We start from the raw sequence: 20,958 nt of genomic DNA on the forward strand, positions 1-20,958 counted from the left end.
CTTTTTTCAGTAACATAACATCTGCTTTATATTTTGTATTGTGCATCTTTGCTATGCTTAGGATTAGTTAAGTTTACATCAAATGGATGCATCTTGTATATGGTCTGGAGTATATTATTGTCGATATTACCTATTTGAAAGTGTTGTCACTATTTCTGATTTTGTTGGGAATCAGAGATGGGAGCAGGCCTTTTAGAATAACATGGCCTTGTTTGCTCATCGAGGTCATATACATGCATCAGTAATACATTGAAACTCTTGGATTAACCATTTAAATAACAGTTACTATCATGTAAATCATACACATTCCTAAAGTTAGTTCACAGTTTTCTTATTGTTTTCACTACTTCTGAGACCAAAAATACAACTCTGAAAATAATTAAGAGACCACTGCAAAATTATCAGTGTCTCTGGTTTTACTATTTATAGTATGTGTTTGGGTAAAATTAACATTTTTTTCTATACTGACAACATTTCTCTTTGTTGGAATTCACCAAACACTGGAATGTAATGGATGCCATACATGTAGAGATTGAGATTTAAGAAACATTTGGAGTGGTCTCTTACTTTTATCCATAGCTGTATGTGCACAACCTTTATAATAACCAACAGATTTTTTCTTCAACCATCACTTTTAAATTAAGACTAGACTTACTTTCAATTACTACATAAAGGCCAAGTAGCAGTTAATGGGAGTCAGTTAATTAGCCAACCTTTTGTGGGAGAATAACTACTTTTCTCCATGATCCTCGACAGTGACACATTTTTATACGGATATTTCATATTATGTTCAATGCATAGTGGAAGTACAGAACAACTAATCAACTGTACATTTAACCCAATTAGTAAATGAACCAAGTAAGTGCAAGAGATTTGTGTAAAATGTGTGATTTGGATTCCGTTTTAGAAGAATATTTCCTGTAAACATTGCATCGAGTTATCTTACACAACAATTCAAATACCTTGGGAAAGCAGATTAATTATCTATTGCTAATCAGCCAAACAAAGTTACCAACTAATATTTTACAAGATAAAGACAGGTAAGAAATAGAGGGGTACCAAAACACAACTAAAATAAAAATTGGACTTACATGCACACACGGTTCCAAATGCTGTTGCCTTCTGTTAATGTTAAAACCTATGGTTAAAACAGGCTTTTTTAATGCTAAAACATTAGCCATAACAGTTTAAAGGCTAGCATTATGGAGCATGACCGTATTTTGACTGCACGCATGTTGGTAGGATATGTTACTGCTTCTTCGAACGTTTTCCCGATGAGCTAAGCAGTTTTACTTGGCAAACACATGTGTATTGTATCATTAGCATTAATTATGCTAACTATTAGCTATAGGTTTCAACGTTTGCCGCCTTTTAGCCCTTTTGGCTTTCCGTAGTTCTACGCCTCGCGCGATATGAAACGAGTACTGGTGGGACCGGCGGAGTCGGGCGGACACTTGTATTTTCCCGGGGGGAGTTTGTTGTGTGTGCAGGGGGTATTCTTTTTGAAATCATGGCTGTTAACTTTCAGACATCGATCCTTTCTCTGACTCTACCGATTTCCTGCCAAATATGCCTCGGAAAGGTAAGTACCGTCCCGCTTTCAGACGGTTTACGTCCGTTAGCCGTAAACAAAGATGTTGTGTTTACACGGAATTCACTTTAGCCTTAGTAACCGTATCGTGGTTACGTTAAGTCAGATTTTTAACGTAACTAACGCTAGACCTTCGTGCAGCTAACAAAAGCCAATGTTTACAGGATTAGCTCGAACTGTTTCCTAGCGTTGTACCATGTACCCTTATTGCCAAACTTGGCTCGTATTCTGCTCGTGTTTCAGGTCAAGCAGCCGGTCATTTGTGCCAACCACCACGTGTTCTGTTCCTCCTGCATGGAAATGTGGTTAAAGAAAGCTAGCCAGTGTCCCAGCTGCAGAGTCCCCATCACAGCTGAGAACCCATGCAGAGAAATCATCGGTGAGTAGCTCCATACAAACAGGACAAAAGCTAGGACTACAAGCAGGATATGAGAGGTAATGTGCCTGTAGCATTTCACAGCTGAGTCACCGTGAAATCACAATACATGTTGTTAAAGGTGCATTGAAGTTCAGGTCGTTGTTAATGTTTGAGTTATCAATACTTCAACACATACTCTGTTATTGGATTATTAATGAAATTAACTTGTTATTTATCCCTTTGACAGTGGTTTAGCAACATCATTTCATAGGAAAACTGTGTACAGTATCACTGCAGTGTAGCAAACTTCAGATTAATTTAGTCTATGAAGCACATACCATTTTCCAAATTGTTGTTTGGAAATATGTCAACATGCATTTCCAAGCATTTGGACTACCTATGTTGTAAATGTTTTATTTTTTCAATTTACACATGGCATCTATTTCACGTCCTGGGAGAGGGATCCCTCCTTCTTTGGAAGATGTTCCTTTTTAAGATGTGAGGGTCCAAGGACAGAGGGTGTTATATTGTCGTATTGATATTCTGTACACACTGTGAAGTCCACTGAGACAAATGTAACATTTGTGATTTTGGGCTATATAAATAAACATTGATTGATTGATTAAATCAATGTTTATTTATATAGCCCAATTAAAGAGAACGGATATAGGGGTACCAAGTCAATAGCAACAGTTTGAAAATGTGACAGACAATGTGGAATTGCACTCGTCTTGGTACTGACTACTATATTTCTTTGTTGCTTAGCTACATTAAGTTGACTTGCATGTTCTTGCATGCATTGATTTTATTGTAATTGTTTTTTAAAACACAAGTGACTCTTGGATACATTCGTAACTTGCTGGCCAACACGATTCAAAATGGAGCTACTGAATCGCACATTTTAAGCTGTTTTTATCTGCTTCTAGTTTTTGTGCTAATGTAGGCTAACCCTGTCCTGGCCAATGTCTGAGCTGAACAGAAGCTCAGTTGATATTAATATTGTCATCAAACTCAGGGTTAGACGGCCAACAATCATACTTCGCAAAATAATGTGAGTTAAGGGAAGGCAACAGTAATGGAGGCAGCTCTATACCAATACAACTGATACATATTGCACTTTCATCAAAGCTGACAGAATTGGTAACACGTCTTTAATATGCTTTTTGTCTGTACTCATGTGATTCTGTCATAGGAGGCACTAATGAGAGTGAACACAATGACAATCCTTCCATGAGAAAATGTCTGAGAAAAACCAGAGGAGAACTGCTTTTGCGGGAGTATGAGGTATGTGGTTATAATGCTGTGTATTTTCACATCAATGCCCTTTAACAGATGTATCAAGGGGTTTATCACCACCGCATCCACTGATGCGTATTTGCTCATTTACTAATCATTTGATACAAATTAGCAGTTTCTATCAAATATTGTTTCAAGTTACAATAAAAGAACCACAGTGATTATTTTTGAACTGTTTTTGTCACACAATTCTATTTTCTATCAGGAGGAAATGGAAGGGCTCTACATAGAAAACAAGGAGTTGAAGACAAAAAATCAAAGTCTGGAGTCACAACTGAAGACCGCGTTGGATCCCTGCAGCATTAAAACGGTGCAAATGGATGACAAAAAAGTTGAGCCCTATGTCCTGGAAGAATGGACCAACAAGCTGCAAGCTGCCACCAATGTTTGTGATGAAGTAAAGCAGGACATGGATAAACTAAAGGAGGTATGTGAACTATAATAATCGATATGTTCTATTGATACCCATATATATTAATCCTGATAGATGAACACGCTAACATGTGGTTGTCATTCTGCTACATCATGTTATATGCACGAAATATAGACACATTATTAATATTATAGACATTAACATATTTTAATATAAAGACGCAAAAAAAAGGGGCCTACTTGATGCTACTGTATTAAGTACAAATCATTGTTTGTTGTGGAATCCTTTTTAACATAGTGCAAATGTGTTACTTTACTATCCTCAGGCAAATAGGGCGTTGCGGTTTCAAAACGTCGACCTTGTACAAGAGAACATGAGATTGAAAGCAGAGGTCGTGAGCAGATCTCCTCAGAAGTAAGCATCTTTTTGGTTTTCATGATACATGCATGCTTTTGACTTTATTATAATGGTTAATTGAATCAATCTAAGTTCAGTTTCTCCAGGCTAAATCGGTAATACATGTAGGATTTTGATTGTGTCCCTCTATCAAAAAAAAAAAATCACAGAGCACTTTCCACAATGACGTTCCAAAAGACAAAGACCATTTTTATTTACATTTTGGTTTTCCTTTCTTTACAAATGAACTATGTTGCTAAGTTTCAATTGCTCTGTGAAGCACAGCTAAATGTTTTTTGGCTTTTCTGTCATCATAATGCTTGAACAATTTAACGACAAAGTAATCTGTCCCCAGGTTTGGTCGTAGTACAGTAGCAGCACTGGAAGCTACAATCCAGCAGAATGATCGGGATGTGGACCACCTGACGATGGCTCTGGAGCACGGCGACCGGTACATCAAAAACCTGGAGTCTCGGATCCAAATATCTGAGGAGAGACGTCTTGAAGGGAACAGTACGGCTGAGGCGGACCCGCTGACAACACAGCAACACAAAATCAACATGATGATGAGGAGCTTGAGTGACAATGAGAGAGAGTCCATCTGCAGCAATCCATTGGCAGAAGGTGGAACATTTGTTAGAAATCACACTTCAATGTTCATGCCATCTGCCGATTACAAAGAGCTTAAAAAGAGTCTGACAAGAGACCAGAAAAACGACGTGGACTCGAAAAGCACCTCCTCTGAACTTTTGCCCGCCACCCCATCCTCGGCCTTCCGCTCCCTGACTCTGAGAAGCCCTGGTGTCCGTGAAAAGAAAGTGGCATTCAAACCGGCATCTCATCTGAGGAGGCTGGATTTTGAAGAACTGCCAAGTCCTGGCAAGAGTGGCAGCACCATGGAGAACCAATTCAGCAGCCTCGATAAATTACCCACAAGTACTGACGTCGAACCCTCCAAGTCTGTCTTCTGGGGCGCCTGGCAGGGATCTAAACCTGAAGACGGGTCATCTCCAAGTTTAGAGAGCTCAGCTTTAGGAGCCACTTCCAGTACTCTGGTGACGGACGAGCCAAAGGGTCTTGAGACGTTCAGTGACTCCTCCATGGATGCAGCTTACCTGGACAAAATCTCAGAGTTGGACTGCATGATGTTGGATGGAGAGAGCTCCAGCAGCCGAGGATCACAGCTCTCATTGGCTCCCTCCACTCCCGGAGACTTGGACAACACCCTCGTCCCAGAACCACAACCCTGCTCTGATGTCTCCTCAAGCCATGGTGGAAAACCTGCAGCACAGTGTGACCAGAAGAGCTCCCCACCACATAACATGGGAGGGACCTTGAATGACAAAGAGGATCTAAAAGGCATCGCAGAGGAGAGCTTTGCTGCACTGGATTCCTGTAGGGAGAGCGATGCCAATGTCCCTGACAGTACGGGGCACGGAGGGTCCTCCCAGACTGACGAGCTGTCCTTTGATTTGCTGTTTGATTCGCTGGAAGACAGTAAGGCTGGTCCCTCTGGCTCTCTCAGTTCAGCAAGCCAAGACCATGACCATCTTAACCCCACCTCCTCCTCCTCGATGAGTAAGCCTGTGAACACAACAAACAGACACGCACTGCTTATCAGCCAGCCAACCAAGAGGAAGTCTCACAGTCCCTTTAACTCAAGCAGTCCCACAAAACTTTCTAAGCTCATGTAAAACCAGAATCTGTGAGTGAGTGTTTGGCTTCACATCCACACACAGCTGGAAGAAATAACTCCACTGTGGTGCTGCAGAATACATTCATGAATATGATCCTCTGGTGTAAGACTTGGTCATTTTGTCTGTTGCTATTTGTAGGATTTAGAACAAAATAATTCAGATTTGTCAGATAGTTTATCTTGTAGTCTACTTTTTAGGTCTCAGTGACAGGTCAACCTGTACAGTCTGAGAATCTGTCTGTGTGTTAATCTGACAAACACCTCTGTGCTGTTATTTGTTATACTGTAGTGCACCCTTTTTGGGGCCAAACCACTTTCAGCCTACCGGTGTTTGTCAGTTTAAGCTATTTAGTAAACATGGTACTCATGGTAATTATGTTTTACATGCAATACTGAAGACTGATGAACGGGACTAATATGAAAAACTGATATTTTGAAATAAATATTGCAATGTGAGAAGAGTGTGTGAGGAAATAAATAAGTAATGCAAGGAGAAACATTGTGTGCATTTTCTTTCCTGCAGTGCCTTGATCACATGATTCAGGTCAACTCAGTCTTGATGATTTACATGGGCTATGCTATATTGGCTTGTTTTTTGAGGTAAGTTTTATTATTGTGATATCTGATGGCATTTGGGATTAATATTTAGTGGACTTTTTCATAATTGTATCTTTGGTGTTAGTTGTTTTGATGATATGCATTACATTGAATGGTAACAATTATGAATCTGCTAATACAAGTGAAAAACGAATAGCCTGTTCATGCCGATTAAAGTGTGTTGTAGACTATAACGACACACATTAGAGACCTCACACGCACAGTCATTCCATTCTAGCAGAAAGCGACTTATTTATTATGCAAATTTAACGATATGTATATTTCACATACCTCTAATCGATGCATGACATTTTAATTGGGTAACCGTTGTGGTTTGAATAAATGAAGTGTTAATTCATTGGGATTAATTAATTAAGGTAAAGACTGTGTACAAGGTTACGCTGGTGTATTAAATCAATTTGTTTAGTGCTCATCTGGCGATTATGGGCTTTAATGATAAGACGGTGGTCTCATTACTACCAAGGGTTAAGATGACAGTGGGCCGAGAACAGAGCGTGTCTCATACACATGTACACATCAGGAATTGGTGTGAAAAAACTGAAAATAAAACGACTATAAAGTAACAATATTTATTCCACGATATGCACTGATGTAGACTTTATTGCATGTTTAAAAAAAAAGTCCAACCCAGAGAGATAAAGACAAATGGCAATTTAAATCCAGAGCGTTATGCCAATGGTTCCCGTCCTCTAAGTAAAGAAAAAGGTGTCTGGATGGATTGGAGTGAGCCCTTTAAACACGCACGCGTCTAGTCTCCAGATGTTACAGCCTGCCCTGTGAGCAGTTTTTATCTGTCAGCCTGTTCACTGCTCTGCCAGTTTATGTCTCGCGAGAGCAGCCGAGCACGGGCTTGACGAGATCTGAGGCGCTCAGGTGTAAGAGCCTCTCTCATCCCCAGCAGTGGGAAACAGTAGACAGATAAGTGCGTCTGAGAGACTGCAGGCATCTCTGTGATCTCCGGGCTCAAGGCTGCACTCGGCGCACTACACAGCGAACTACACTGCATCATTACTGGATAGGCAAAGGACCACTGTGTATCTATGACTATTTTCCTGCTCTTGTAGCAGCTTTTCCCCCTTCTTCCCGTGCACTTTAATTGGAGAAGCTCGCCAAGATGATGTCCATGAACAGCAAACAGCCGCACTTCGCCATGCATCCCTCTTTACCCGAGCACAAGTACACCACTTTGCATTCCAGCTCGGAAGCTATAAGGAGAGCCTGTCTACACACTCCACAGGTAAATAATATCCCAAATAACTTCGACTTTTGTCCTTGACTAAAGTGCATTCAACGCTGATTGCTGTCTGTGCGTAATAACAAGAGGCGCTCCAAGGCACATTCTGCCAAGACGCGCACTTAATGTTTTTTTCATGTTCTCCGTGGCTATCACTCGAAGGGTCTTCTTTTTGAAAGCACGCTCACGCAAAGTCGGATTTACTGTTTTTGTATTAATGTATATGACTTGCCGCTTCAAAGGGAATACTCCGGTTGTGTTATGTGTCGCCAAAAGTCCCGACTGACAGATCAATTTTGAAATGTTTTTCTTTTATCTGACGTGTTCCCTTTTTTTCCTCCATGTCTTTTTATTTTACCCTACCAATTTAAAAACCCTTTATTCTACTTTTGATCCTAATTTCCTCCTTTTCAGCTGCAGAATAACATCTTCGCGAGCCTGGATGAGACCCTGCTGGCCCGGGCAGAGGCTTTGGCGGCCGTGGATATCGCCGTGTCCCAGGGCAAGACGCACCCGTTCAAGCCCGACGCCACCTACCACACGATGGCAACGGTGCCATGCCCTTCTAATTCCACGGTGCCACTGGCCCATCATCACCACCACCATCATCACCACCACCATCCGAACTTGGAGCAGGACATCATGGACCACATCTCCTCGCCGTCCCTCTCCCTGATGTCCGGGGCGCACGACGGTTCCGGCGGAGGTGGCGGTGGAGGCGGCGGCGGAGGTGGTGGCGGAGGACTCATCTCCACCTCCTCTGCCCATCCGCACTCTCACATGCACGGCTTGAGCCACCTCTCCCACCAGGCTATGAGCATGAACTCGCCTCTCACCCACCACGGGCTCTTACCGGGCTGTCACGGAGGGGGTCAAGGCGGCCCAGGACTCACTAACGCCGGACTGCCCTGCATCAATGACTCGGACACAGACCCAAGGGAGCTGGAGGCTTTCGCGGAGCGCTTCAAGCAGCGCAGGATCAAACTGGGGGTGACCCAGGCGGACGTGGGAGGCGCTCTGGCTAATCTCAAAATCCCCGGCGTGGGATCACTGAGCCAAAGTACAATTTGTCGATTTGAGTCGTTAACTCTGTCCCACAACAATATGATTGCTCTCAAACCTATCCTCCAGGCCTGGCTCGAGGAGGCCGAGGGGGCCCAGAGGGAGAAAATGAACAAACCTGACATTTTCAGCGGAGGGGAAAAGAAACGCAAGAGGACCTCGATAGCGGCCCCGGAAAAGAGGTCTTTGGAGGCTTACTTCGCCGTACAGCCTCGACCGTCGTCCGAGAAAATAGCAGCTATAGCAGAAAAGTTGGACCTGAAAAAAAATGTGGTGCGAGTGTGGTTTTGTAACCAAAGACAGAAGCAGAAGAGGTTGAAATTTTCCGCTTCTCACTGATGGGCAAAGAAAAAGAAAAAAAAGTTGTTTGACTGAATTTGGGGACCAAGGGACACTAAAGACACCATTTTCAGTCTTTTGTGTCCAGCGATTTTACACGTTGGTGCACAATGGGCTTTAGATACCCATTTTACGAGGCTTCATATATCTTTTTTATTTTCACGTTATTGGTGAATGTGAAGTATGCAAATAACAGATTACACAAGTTTCTCTCAGTTGTTTCGAGGAGAAGGTTTAGCGAGGTCAACATTGCCTTTTAAAACATGTGGAAAGAGGTAATTTGCTTGATACTATAGAGAGTTATTTTCTCCGTATAGGCCTATTATTTGAAGTATAGCCATTTACGAATTACCTCATTGATTGTTGAACTGTGTTTTGGTTTGATTTTTGTCGTTGTTGTTATAGAATAATTCATGAATCTGTTCATTTATTCATGTGTTCATTTATTCTCATTTGGAGGCTGCTATAAACTCAAATTTAGTTGCAAACTTTCTATGGCGAACGAAACAAATGTTTAGGCCTGCATGCAATCTTAATTCATGGGCATTAATTTAGCCTCTATAGGCTGTCATATCCAGAGATATATTTATTTTGAATTTGCACAAAATAACCTTTAGGTTTAGAGATCGGAAATGGTTTTGTACATACAGACATCACGTTGTCACTTACAGCTCCTGTGGAAATACATTATCGGGTTTATTGACACCACTGGCATCACAATGAGGAGTTTTAAAATAATCCAGAGAGCACGAGAGCCTGTCTGCTTTATCAAGGAGATATACAAAATTAAACTTTTTTTCTCCATGTGTTTCAGTTTGCAGTGCAAACACTATGCATTGGAAACAGAATCACTGCATACAGTAGAGCTGTCTGCTGATTAAACCCTCTTTTGTGGATGGAGTAAGTCACTGTAAAATGCCTGTTTTCACATTAAGATCACCACGTTGTTTGTCGTGTTAATTGTTAAGGAAACGTTGTGTAAGTATTATTTTACTTTGTGCACAAGTATGTTTACAAAACTGCGGCGACATGTGCATCATGGAGAAAGTCCAACTGTCTCACAACTTCTCCACTCTCCTCTGTTGTTCTCTTACTTTCATTGGTACTGTTCATCCTGTAAGCCAAATTCAACAGGGAGGTGTGTTCCAGCAATCTTCTAATAAATTGAAGAAATAATACGATGCCTTTCTGGTTGTGATTGGGCCCACACTGAACAGAATTATTACGGTTTTGTAATGTGGACTTTGGTGGATGGTTAAACCTGTTATTATGGCCACCGATACGAATTGAGACGTTTATTTTATTTTAGATTCTAGTTTTGTTTTGATTTGACATGTTTACTTTTTTCTCCTGCATTTTTTTTATTCTAGATAAAGCGTTCACAAATCGAAATAATGCTTGGTGGACATTGTTGGATTTATTTCGGGTAACTGAATTTGCTTATTTTTGCAGGCAAACCATGCATTTCAAATTTAGGAATGTCAAACGAAGTATTACTGTAGGTCAGTCACATTTTTAAACTGAAAGGATTTGTACAATACATTTTTGTGCCAAATTCATTTAAACAAAGAAAATAATTATGTAATGTTTTAATAACAACACGAACTGAATAATAATAATAATAATACAATTTTCAAATATAATGAATATTAGTTTAAAAGTTACAGAACAATGTTATTGATCTCATAATTATAACAAGAGATCATTGCATTTTGAAGTTATAATTTTTAGTTGCCCATCTCTTTGAATGTTTGCACTTTAGCCTCAACTACAGCAGAATAGGCTTTTAAATGAAGCATGGATTTGTTTGTCTGGAATTCTTAACCAGGATAAAGTTACCGCCTTTTGCTGTGACGAAACGGGACTATCAACATTTAATGAAGTTTAACAGCAGTCAGAATAATTTAGCGACAGAGAGGGAGAAGGGGAAAGAAAGGGGGGAGGGGGGTGTACAAGAGAGAGATGAAATTAAAGAAAAAAGAGCATTTATTTCTAAATAAAAACGGTCACTGTGTGACCTCTAGCCTGCTGCAAATATTTATATTCTCTCTATTTTTCCAGATATCTTGGTGCACTTTCAGCTGCATTTATAAAACGGATTTTTGTTGTTGCAGGAAATGTAATATTAATCGCGAATTGCTGATATAAAATGCAATATTTTCAGACAGCTATCGGGGGTTTTCAGGGGAGGCAGGCGGATGAAGGAAGCCGCTGTTTTGCAGCAGAGAAAGTGTATTGCTTCTCTTTAGCTTTTGGCTACACGGACTGAAGAGTGAGAAATTCCTTAACGTGAGTAAAATAATTGTAGTCTGATTTCTTTCTTCAGTGTTTAGCATACTGTAGATATACATGAATGTAAACGGATTGTATATTTAGAGCCCAATGTCAATTTGTCAAAAAATATTTGTATAAAGGTAAGTTATAGTTCATTGTTATAATAAGAACATATTCAAATAAATAATGTCAAACCTTTAAATTCAATTTTAAGATTATTAGTGGGAGGAATATGACAAAACATTTTTTAAATGTATCCTACAAATATTTTGCCCGGATATTTCATCTTATCTTATTTATTTTTATGTTATCGCAGAACAGACTGACATGGAGAAAATATGTAAACTGCTTACTTAGTTTAATCTTAGGTTATTAACATCGCTAATTCTAAATACATTTTGACGTTTTAACGTGTTGTTACAAATACGCACAGCTGAGAGAGCAGCTGAGAATAGTGTGTTTATTCCTTTACGTAGCAGTTGTGTGCGTGTTTGTATCTGCATGTGTGTGTAGTCTATATCTATCTATCTTTATATCTATTTTTTTATCTAATGAGTTTCAAGTTTCTCTTTCTAACACAACCTACCGAGAGTAACACAACAGCACTGGCACTGAACACACTTCACGCTCGGCACCGCACGCGCCACATGGCAATAATTTCAGCACCAGGAACAGCTCCGTTGGCGGGTTGGAGAGTAATGCATTATTGAAAGCCTATATCAAACAGCTCTGGGGTGCTGTCTCTCTGCACAAGAGCTCTGGATGAAGTCGGACTGTCTGCCTGCACAATAGCCTCTAATATGTTAATGGCCGTAGGGGATGCTGGAGGTACCGTCCCCAGCTGCCTCGCCTACCATATGTCAGCCCGTTACGACAGAGTCCTCGATTAATCAGAGGGATATTTCATCAGGAACTTCACCGATATCATAACCCGTAAAGCTCTATCAATAGTGAGACCCAGCCTGATCGTATGTATTGTTATTGCCTGGGCCTGTAAGGGCCTTCCCTCAGTTTCACGTCTGCATCGTTTAGGTAACCCCCCCCCTCTCTCTTCTTGTCCTATCCGATGCTTTAGGTGCCCCATCTGAGCCTTGAATGACCTGGAATTCCAAATTGATCACATAAAAAACAAAAGACGTTTTCTATAACAATTACTTTAAATGAGAATATTTACATCATAATCAGTATAACTATTATGTATATTATTATTATTAGGCTATTATGTAACAATGTTTAAGATCTCGCATCAATCATCTCTGCTTCCTCCCTCGGATCCTTGCATAGGCCGCGATGGATTAATCAAGGAACCAAAGGATCTCATAACTTAATTCCTCCAGGCTACTAGTTGGGGGAGTAATTAATCTATACCGTGGATGTAAATAAAAGGAAATTGGATTCCTGACAGACGAGATGAGAGAGTCTCTGACAACCCGTCGCCAAATAATGATTTCACCACACGTTATGGTTACGCAGGCACCTAGATTTACGAGTGCACGACTTTTTACTATAGCTCTGAGCGGAGGGGAGTGGGCCTACCCTAATCGCAGCTGTTAGAAACCCAGGTTAAGATGGATTAGATCATTATAAATACAACACTAAGGTTGAGTAAAAAGAGAAATGGAGGGTGCACATTAGTGCGTTGGTTCTTGTCCTTGTTTTGACATTTGTTCTACTTTTGCAGTATCTTAAAACAAAAATAAGAGCTCCCTCAGAGGTGCTTCGTTGATCCAACAATGCGCTGGAAGGTTGGCCTTTGGACAGAAATGTCAGACCGTCACTGGGATGTGTAGATCCCCCAGATCTGCACTCATTTCCCACTTATATTTGCTCAGTAATCCGCGGTGGCAGCCCTCCATCGCCCGGGACCCGGTTTGAGAGGCGGTGCTGTTGACACAGGGGTATATTTCAATCACAGAGGCTTCAGAGGCACGCGAAAAGTTATTTGTCTAATAAATCCGTCATTTAGTAAGAAAAATATTTGATCTTGAGGGGCTGACCTCTTGTCATGTAGCTAGTGACAGATAAAATGGATATGTATGCTTCACATATATATGCAGGCAGCCTGTATATCCAAAAGCACAATTTAGATTCATATTTGTATGGAGCACACATACACACTGACCCCCCTTCAACACATACACACACACACACACACACACACACACACACACACACATCTCAGATATAAAAGCACACATCTTTTTTTATTTAGCATTTGTTAACACAAAAATAGAGCTGAACACATTTGAGTATAAGAACATGTAATGGAAGGTGAAACAATAAACTAATAAAAAAACGTGACTCTAAAGAAATGTTGTTTAAAAAATATCTAATTATTTCACATAGTGAAGGCAATGTTCACATTTGGGCCATTATTTCAATCTCATTTTTGCTTGCAGTTTTAAAATAAAGTTCCTTAAATAGATTAAGCTCATGTACAAGTACATGAAAAAAAATACAAGTCATCATGTTCCAGATAACTGTTCAACACACACATGGAAGAAGTGGGGATTTTTGGTGAGCATTTTAATACAATATCATTCAAACAGCTGAAGTCTGCATATGCCAGGCTTTGTGTACACTACTAACGTTCATAACAAAAGCCTTGCCCAGTAACATGTGCATACTAAATGTTGCAAAATCAAATCAAACTTTCTGAACAAAAATGAAAACAAAACTAATAGAAACACACCACTGTGCAGCCTTTTTTTTACCACATGCATGACTTAACATTTCTCTCACTCCAGCTGTTCTTTATGTGCCATTGATCACCATGTACCACCCAGAGTTTGGAAAAGTGAATCCACCAGATTAAACGTAGCCTAACAACTGAGAAATTCTAAGGTACATTATCTGCTGTTGAGTTTCACAGTAGCAAAATCTTGTCTGTGATTGGCATCTGTTTGATATGATGCCTCAACCCTTTGGCATTTACCTGAAGCAACATATGCATGCATCTTATGCACACAAATATAAAACAAGCGTTACTCAAAATATATAAACTACAGCTTCTACATTTAACATTATTAATTCCTCAGTCATCAAATGGTCTTCAGGAGTAGATTTATTATTATAATCGTAATTTACCCTTGCAGTACGTGTGGAAACTGAGGAGATCCTCCAAACAAAGTGGAAATGTTTTAACCTGCTTTTTGTGTGGCCCAAACGTTTAACATCCATATTAATAAAGTGCAGCACTAAAACATCACAACACTCGTCACTGTCTGCATTGGTTCGTCGCGGGTAGTTTCACCTCTTTCAGAAAAAACACATCGCACCTAAATGTCACTTTATGCAAAACCTGCCTTACTAGCTAAATGTCATTTATATCCCAAGTCCTGCCTCTTAAAGCCGTCATATCTCCGGGCAAAGTGCTCTTTGAACCCTTCTATTGAACCCATTCCCTGTCGTCATTACCCACACGTGCTGCACACAGAAGGCGCGCGACCGGAAACAAAAGGCTACACCATATAAGGAGATTCCTTCAGCGCGAGTGTAAATTCGCGACTAGATCTCAGTTGTGGATCAAATGTGTCTGTGGTCCGTCAACAAACATATAAGTCCCTACATTTGCACATCATAGAAAAATGTAATGCTTTGACGATATAGATTGTTCATGTAATTTTATAATCCCTTTATTTCACTATTACTTTATATAACAAACAAAAGCTTCAAGTTGTAAAAGTTGGCTTGCTCACACAGTAGTTTATTTTATTAAAGTTTTTATTATGCTCTGGATACAATTAAAAAGAAACCGCACAAAGGGGGAGCTGGGTTCTGAGCTATCATGATATGCTTTTCATTTAATGAATACATCGTTTCAACATTAATGAGCCTCAGTTGGTGAAGACAGGCTGAACTCTACTCCTTTCATGTAAAGCTAAAGAAGTTCAGTATAGGTTCCCAGTGCTTGAATATTTACATTTTGCAAACCATTCAGATCTTTCTTTTCTTTCAGCAGAGGATTCTTCAGGACTGCTGTTTGCCGTGGGTTTCCTTGTCGCTGGCCCTGGTGCTGAACATCACACCCACTGTAAATCTAGCTGCAAACCAGAACGGGTTCTTTCCCTCGGGATAAAACCTGTTGGAATGGAAAATATTACGTTTTTTTTGTTAAGCTGCAGAGAGTATAACTGTCTTCAATAATCCAATCTGAATATTAAAGGTCTTCCGTTTCTTAAAGTCATCATTTATTAACAAAACGGATTCATAGAGTCTGTTAGGATTCACTTCTTTACTCCAGTGTCTACTTCAGAAAGAAACTCAAAAACAGTGGTGAAAAAAGTCCAGTACTGATAAAATATTAGTTGACTACCTTAAACACTCTATACACATTTAAAGCTTAATGTTCCAGTTCTTCAACGTTAGAATTTGCAACTTCTTGTAAATCACAGTGGGGCTATTTCCTGTTATTTTACTGAAGTCAATCATTTTGTCCCTCCGCTTCTCCATAGAGGAAACTTTTTCTAGCGCCATGATATAAGATCTAGTTTTTTTTCTTCCGTTGAGCACATGTGGGGGCATTTCATATGGCTCAGAGAAGCCATTTCCCCATCGGTAGATATTGAATATCTTCCTCTAGACTTTGATAATGAGCAGAGTGTCGGCCACCGTTTGCCCGCCGCCACGCCATCAAATATTCATCAATGTTGATTAAACAGCCGGCAGCTGCCGATCGGCCGGGTGTCACAATGGTATCCAGACTGTACACACCCAGCCTGAACACGAGGAAATACGACTGAAATCACTCACGAAATAAAACAAATGCGAGGACCGGACGATCCCTAAATATGCGCATACGCCTAGCCTGAGAGGATTGATATCACTCGCAACCTAAAAACTTTAGTGAGGCTTAATTGGACATTGCCGTCCTGTGGTCATTAGAAAAAAAGAACTACTTACCAAGACAGAGAGCGAGAGAGCGAGAGAGAGGTTGCTTTGAGGCACGTTAAATATTTCATGAGTGGTTGGAGAGGGAAGAGTGCCCAGGAAGGTTGGTTTAACTCACTTGCTGAACTCGGGTTGAGAAGCATGTTGGGCAGACAAATGTTCATGCAGTTCAAAACACAAATACTCACACACCCTTGAATGTCAGAGAAAATGGAAGTGAAATAGCAGTATAGTATTTAGTTGTGCATCCCTGAGTTGTGGAAGGACAATAAATGAACCCTGATATGTAATTTTGCAGAGAGTCTTCACTGCATCTCATCTTCCCCCTTCCCTCTAAAGATGCTAACCCTACTGTGCAACTTCAAAGTCCCACGGCTCATTTAGCAAGACAACAGAAGTCTAATTGGATGATTGATGCCAGTTTGATTGTTTGCTCCCACGACAGAGGGGAAAGAAACATCTCAATTGTCTTCCTCCCCATTTCAAAACACAAACATCCACAGATGCACATTCACTTTGAAACGTAATGTGCTAATCATCATCTCCCAAAGAAACCTTAGCTGATAATGTGTGACAAAAGGAATACTAAGTGTGTACGAACCCAAACCAAGTTAGGATTTCATGAATCAATAAGATCCGTTATGTTCAGAATTCATAAAGCATTTATTATCTTGATCAATCGACTAGTTAGGTCTTTAAAATGTCAGAAAAATAGCAAGTTGCAAATGGTGCAGGTAAGAAAGCCCAAACGACAAATGCATGTTTTTTATATTTGCAGATATGCTTCCTGCAATAGATGTATTGACTTAAATCACTTGACACTTATCCATTACCAACCCCCTTACTGAAAGTGGAGAGCCTTTCCCAGCTCAATCATTTTTGGTAAAACATGTGGTCTTCACAAAGAGAGCAAAAGCAATGTACACCTTTTTATTTTATCTTATGGGTTTCCAGGTTTTATCCATCATTTAAAACACTTGAGAATCAACACTTTCTCCCTGAAGCCTCTCTGGCATCATGTCCAGTGCTTTGGGGAGGGAGTTTATGAGAACTGTGCAAAATTAGACAACATTCAACAGCGAGAGGAAACAAGTGCCTGAGAGAGGGAGACAAAAGCAGCACTCGGCTTACTGACCATTGATCGTCTCTCTGTGATCTTATTAGCCTCTTGTTACTCAGACTGAAATATCATCCTCTGGATCCCCTTACTGGAATATCCGACTCATGACACTGTTGTTAGATCAGCACCTCAACCCGAGTGTCACCCATCGACCAGCTGACACACAATAAAGAGCCGGACCACTGGCTGCTGTTGATGTCTCTGAGAAACAACAACTTGTAAAGCAGTGACACAGTGTGAAGTGAAACATCTTCACGATTCAAAGGTTTTATTATCATATGCACACAAGCTAATTTAGAAATCTTCTGACCCGAGCTCCTCCATCAATGCAACATATATAATAAAATACAAATAAAAAATAGTGGAAGAAGTCTATATACATGTAAATAGAATATGATATGTACACAAACTGAATATGAGATTCAGTTTGAATCAAAATTAAACATGGTTTGTTTTATTATTATTTATTTAAATAAAGTAGATTGCAAGATGACAACCAGAGGAATGTTTATTGGGGCACTTAACAGAGCTTAGCAAAATCCACTTTTTCATGTCTTTTATACATTTTATACATACATTTTTGTCCCCTCTGAGATTCTGAAAAGTTTCAGGAAAGAAGATTTGCTCACTTTTTGTCCTGATCCATTTATAAAAACCTGTCTGAAAATGAGCAGATCAGATGTTGGTCACTTTATGAAGTCATAATGATTAGTTGGCTTGTGTAACCATTAGCCAATCACCAACCAAGGTAACCCCCCCCCACCTTATCACCTGAATCTCCTCCTAGAGCCCCATTGTGTTCTTTTTAACCAAATCTCTCTCAGAGGCGCGTGGGGAGGGGCTCCTTATTTTCATCTAAAGTAACAGACAGAGAATCAGCACTTTTGGAACAGGGCTGAAACAGAGGGGTTTATGGGAGTTTTTATATCTGAGACCTATTATATATTGATGAAAAACAGTATAATAGGGGACCTTTAACAGAGTAAAGCTCACCAACATCCTGGTACTCCTCTAAACAGTGTGCTTCCTGCTGCTGCCTCACAACACTACACCACACAACACATTGTGTATTAATCATCACCACGCCCAGGAGACACCCACCGACTGCCTGCAGGATCATATGTAAGTTCCAGCCATTTCTGACACCTTTCATCAATAGCACATGTTCTGACATTGATTGTTATGTCCTCAGCATCCACACCTCGCAGGTCACGGTGTGAAATCAGCTCTCCTTTTTATTACTCCGGGGACCTCAGCAGCCCCACTGAAGACTTCCAGCTTTGACAGGTGGAGCTCGAGCCCACTTTGACAAAGTACTGATGAGCCTGTCAGTCATGCAGCTAAGCCACAAACTGTAAAACACATTGATTGACTCGCTGAGAGCCAGATAGGTAGCGGACTGGATGCGTCACCTCATCGCTCCGGATACAGTGAGATGACACATCATGTTGGAGTTATAAGCACAGGTCACATTGATGCATCTGGGCCAGTGTTCCAGAGCATGGATCTGGTGGCGTTTAAGTAATGACTTGCCAGATTATTAATTAAAGGTTGTAATTACCTAGAATAATTATAACGATGTGAATGATCAGCTTGTCCTCCAAACCTCCACCTTGTGTGGTATACAAACCTACCAGCACATGTATGTTTATGTAGTTTTAAATATTGCATAATGTCTTTGTTTTATTCAATAAAAAGCTAAAATTAAGTTCTGACACACAACTATAAAAGTCATGTCATCACTTTTTTCCCCCAATGCCTTTTATACCATCTTACTATGGATAACATGTTAATAAGCTGTATAACTTTTGGCTCATTTAGATAACTTTTTGTTAAGCAATGAAAATGGTCCTGTATCATAAAACTAATAAATAAATCAGAATACTTATTATAAGCTTTAGATAGGATCATGTAGTCTAGAGTTGAATACAAAAATAAATAAATTGGCTTCATCATCACACCTCCAATGTGAGGACCTTTTTCACATCTGTTTCAAACTGCTGCAAACTGAATGTTTTGGGGTTATGCAGACAAAACAATGAATTTGAAGACGTGACCTTGGGCTCTGGGAAACTGTAACAGCTTGTGTTGACATTTAATAGAGCAAACAACTAATTGATCAATTGAGCAATCCAGGTATTTTTTAAGTTGGTCTTATTGTACTTCGTAATCACAAGCTCCCCACTTAAGAATTGGACAAAAGAAACGACAAACTGAATATTAATAAAAGGCAAGTCGGTACTTGTACATTAAATCAACAACTTCAAAGAAAGCTTTTCTAAATGGACGTGAATGAATTAACATGCTCAAAATCCTCAGTCCAAGACAAGCCCTCTCACTCATTCAAGAGAATAAACGGATCCTAAGAATAGCATGAACTTCAACACTTCCTCTGCCTCAGCAGACCAGACTGCTGTTGATACCGCCTCTAATTACCCTGATTGACTGTCCCGCAATATTATCTGTCTGGGTCCGCCCCCCCTCACATCCACACCCTATACAAGTCACCCTGTCCCACACCGTCAGGATCAACATTTCACCCACTTATTGACCACTGAGACAAACTGCGTGGCAGGGGGAGGTGAGGAGATAAAGTGTTCCACCACTGAATAATTCAAAACGAAAACACGGAGGAAATCGATCATGAGGCCCGAATCTGATATTAACAGCAAATGACACCCTGATGTGAGGTGAGAGGGGGCGTTGCGTGCGTGTGACAGACAGGAAGAGTTGCAGAGGCTTTTGTACCCGTCACGTGGACTAAATTAACTGAGTAAACTCACTTGGCTTTGTTTTATGACTTTTTTAACATCACCATCTGCACTAAAGTGTTATGTTCTTGGTGTTAGTCAGACACTTAAGAGTTGCCAAGTAATTAGTGCCTCATCAGATTTGATAATTGGCTATCATGGGTCTTTATTGTTCAATTACCCACTCAAATCGAGTGAGTCAGCCAAATGTAACAGTCTTATTATTACTCAATTAAAACAAATGCTCTCTGTGGTAGGGGACTTCAGAGGAGGTGGGGGTCCAGAATCCCAGTATATCATCAGGTAATTAATATTTTCATTACTTGCTCTGTGTTGAGCTGTGACCTGCCTCTGATCATTTCATTCTCCCTGCATGGGTTCGATACTGTAGTGGCCCCGTAATTAGTTTGATTTATATCCGGCCTCTGTAATGAAGGAGAGCGCTCAGTCCCTTCCTCTTCCTCATGCCGAGCAGCGCCGCTCCCCTCACACTCCTCTAATGTCCGATAAATATGCCTGGCTGTACTCCACGGAAAGGAATATGCTTCTGTGTATTGAGACGGCTCATGAACAAGAAACAGAGACATGGCTGGTAAGAAAAAATGTACAACAGAATGTTTGAGGGATGGAGAGGGCGCTAACACAGCGAGGAAACAGGGCTTATTAAAGATTGAAGCATACACTCATGATTCTCAAGACTGAAATGATTGATACCACCCCTAAGGGTTTAAGAGGAAGAAGACAGTGAAGGTTAGCCGAAGCAAAGGCCACAAGAGGATCTGATGTACCTTAATAGTTTGATTAGTACAAACAATAAGATCTCTGTGCGATAAAAAAAATATATTTTCAAGATTTTAGTTGATGGTAAAACAAGATCTGTCATGATTTTTGGATAAATATAGATCTCAAGGCGTATGTACTTTTCTATCATGTAATGCATGCTGTAAAATGCAATCCACTA

The 20,958-nt window shown here is 40.3% G+C and overlaps 2 protein-coding genes across 3 annotated transcripts; both read left to right on the forward strand.

The window, feature by feature from the left end:
• The first annotated feature begins 1,417 nt into the window (after positions 1 to 1,417).
• On the forward strand, positions 1,418 to 6,207 carry obi1 (ORC ubiquitin ligase 1). The gene is made up of 6 exons (XM_034079313.1): positions 1,418 to 1,582; positions 1,835 to 1,970; positions 3,142 to 3,233; positions 3,451 to 3,672; positions 3,944 to 4,032; positions 4,370 to 6,207. Exons 1-6 carry the CDS (start codon positions 1,511 to 1,513, stop codon positions 5,706 to 5,708), a joined length of 1,950 nt encoding a protein of 649 aa, XP_033935204.1. The 5' UTR covers positions 1,418 to 1,510; the 3' UTR covers positions 5,709 to 6,207.
• Positions 6,208 to 7,266: 1,059 nt separating this feature from the next.
• pou4f1 (POU class 4 homeobox 1) lies at positions 7,267 to 9,294 on the forward strand. Of its 2 annotated transcripts, XM_034076597.2 has the most exons (3): positions 7,267 to 7,565; positions 7,977 to 8,256; positions 8,305 to 9,294. In XM_034076597.2, exons 1-3 carry the CDS (start codon positions 7,443 to 7,445, stop codon positions 8,961 to 8,963), a joined length of 1,062 nt encoding a protein of 353 aa, XP_033932488.1. In that variant the 5' UTR covers positions 7,267 to 7,442; the 3' UTR covers positions 8,964 to 9,294. The 2 variants fall into 2 exon arrangements, with proteins under 2 accessions (XP_033932488.1, XP_033932480.1); XM_034076589.2 differs by having other exon boundaries at positions 7,977 to 9,294.
• The last annotated feature ends 11,664 nt before the right edge of the window (positions 9,295 to 20,958 follow it).

Source organism: Pseudochaenichthys georgianus, chromosome 3 (genome assembly GCF_902827115.2).
Source record: "Pseudochaenichthys georgianus chromosome 3, fPseGeo1.2, whole genome shotgun sequence".
NCBI lineage: Eukaryota > Metazoa > Chordata > Actinopteri > Perciformes > Channichthyidae > Pseudochaenichthys > Pseudochaenichthys georgianus.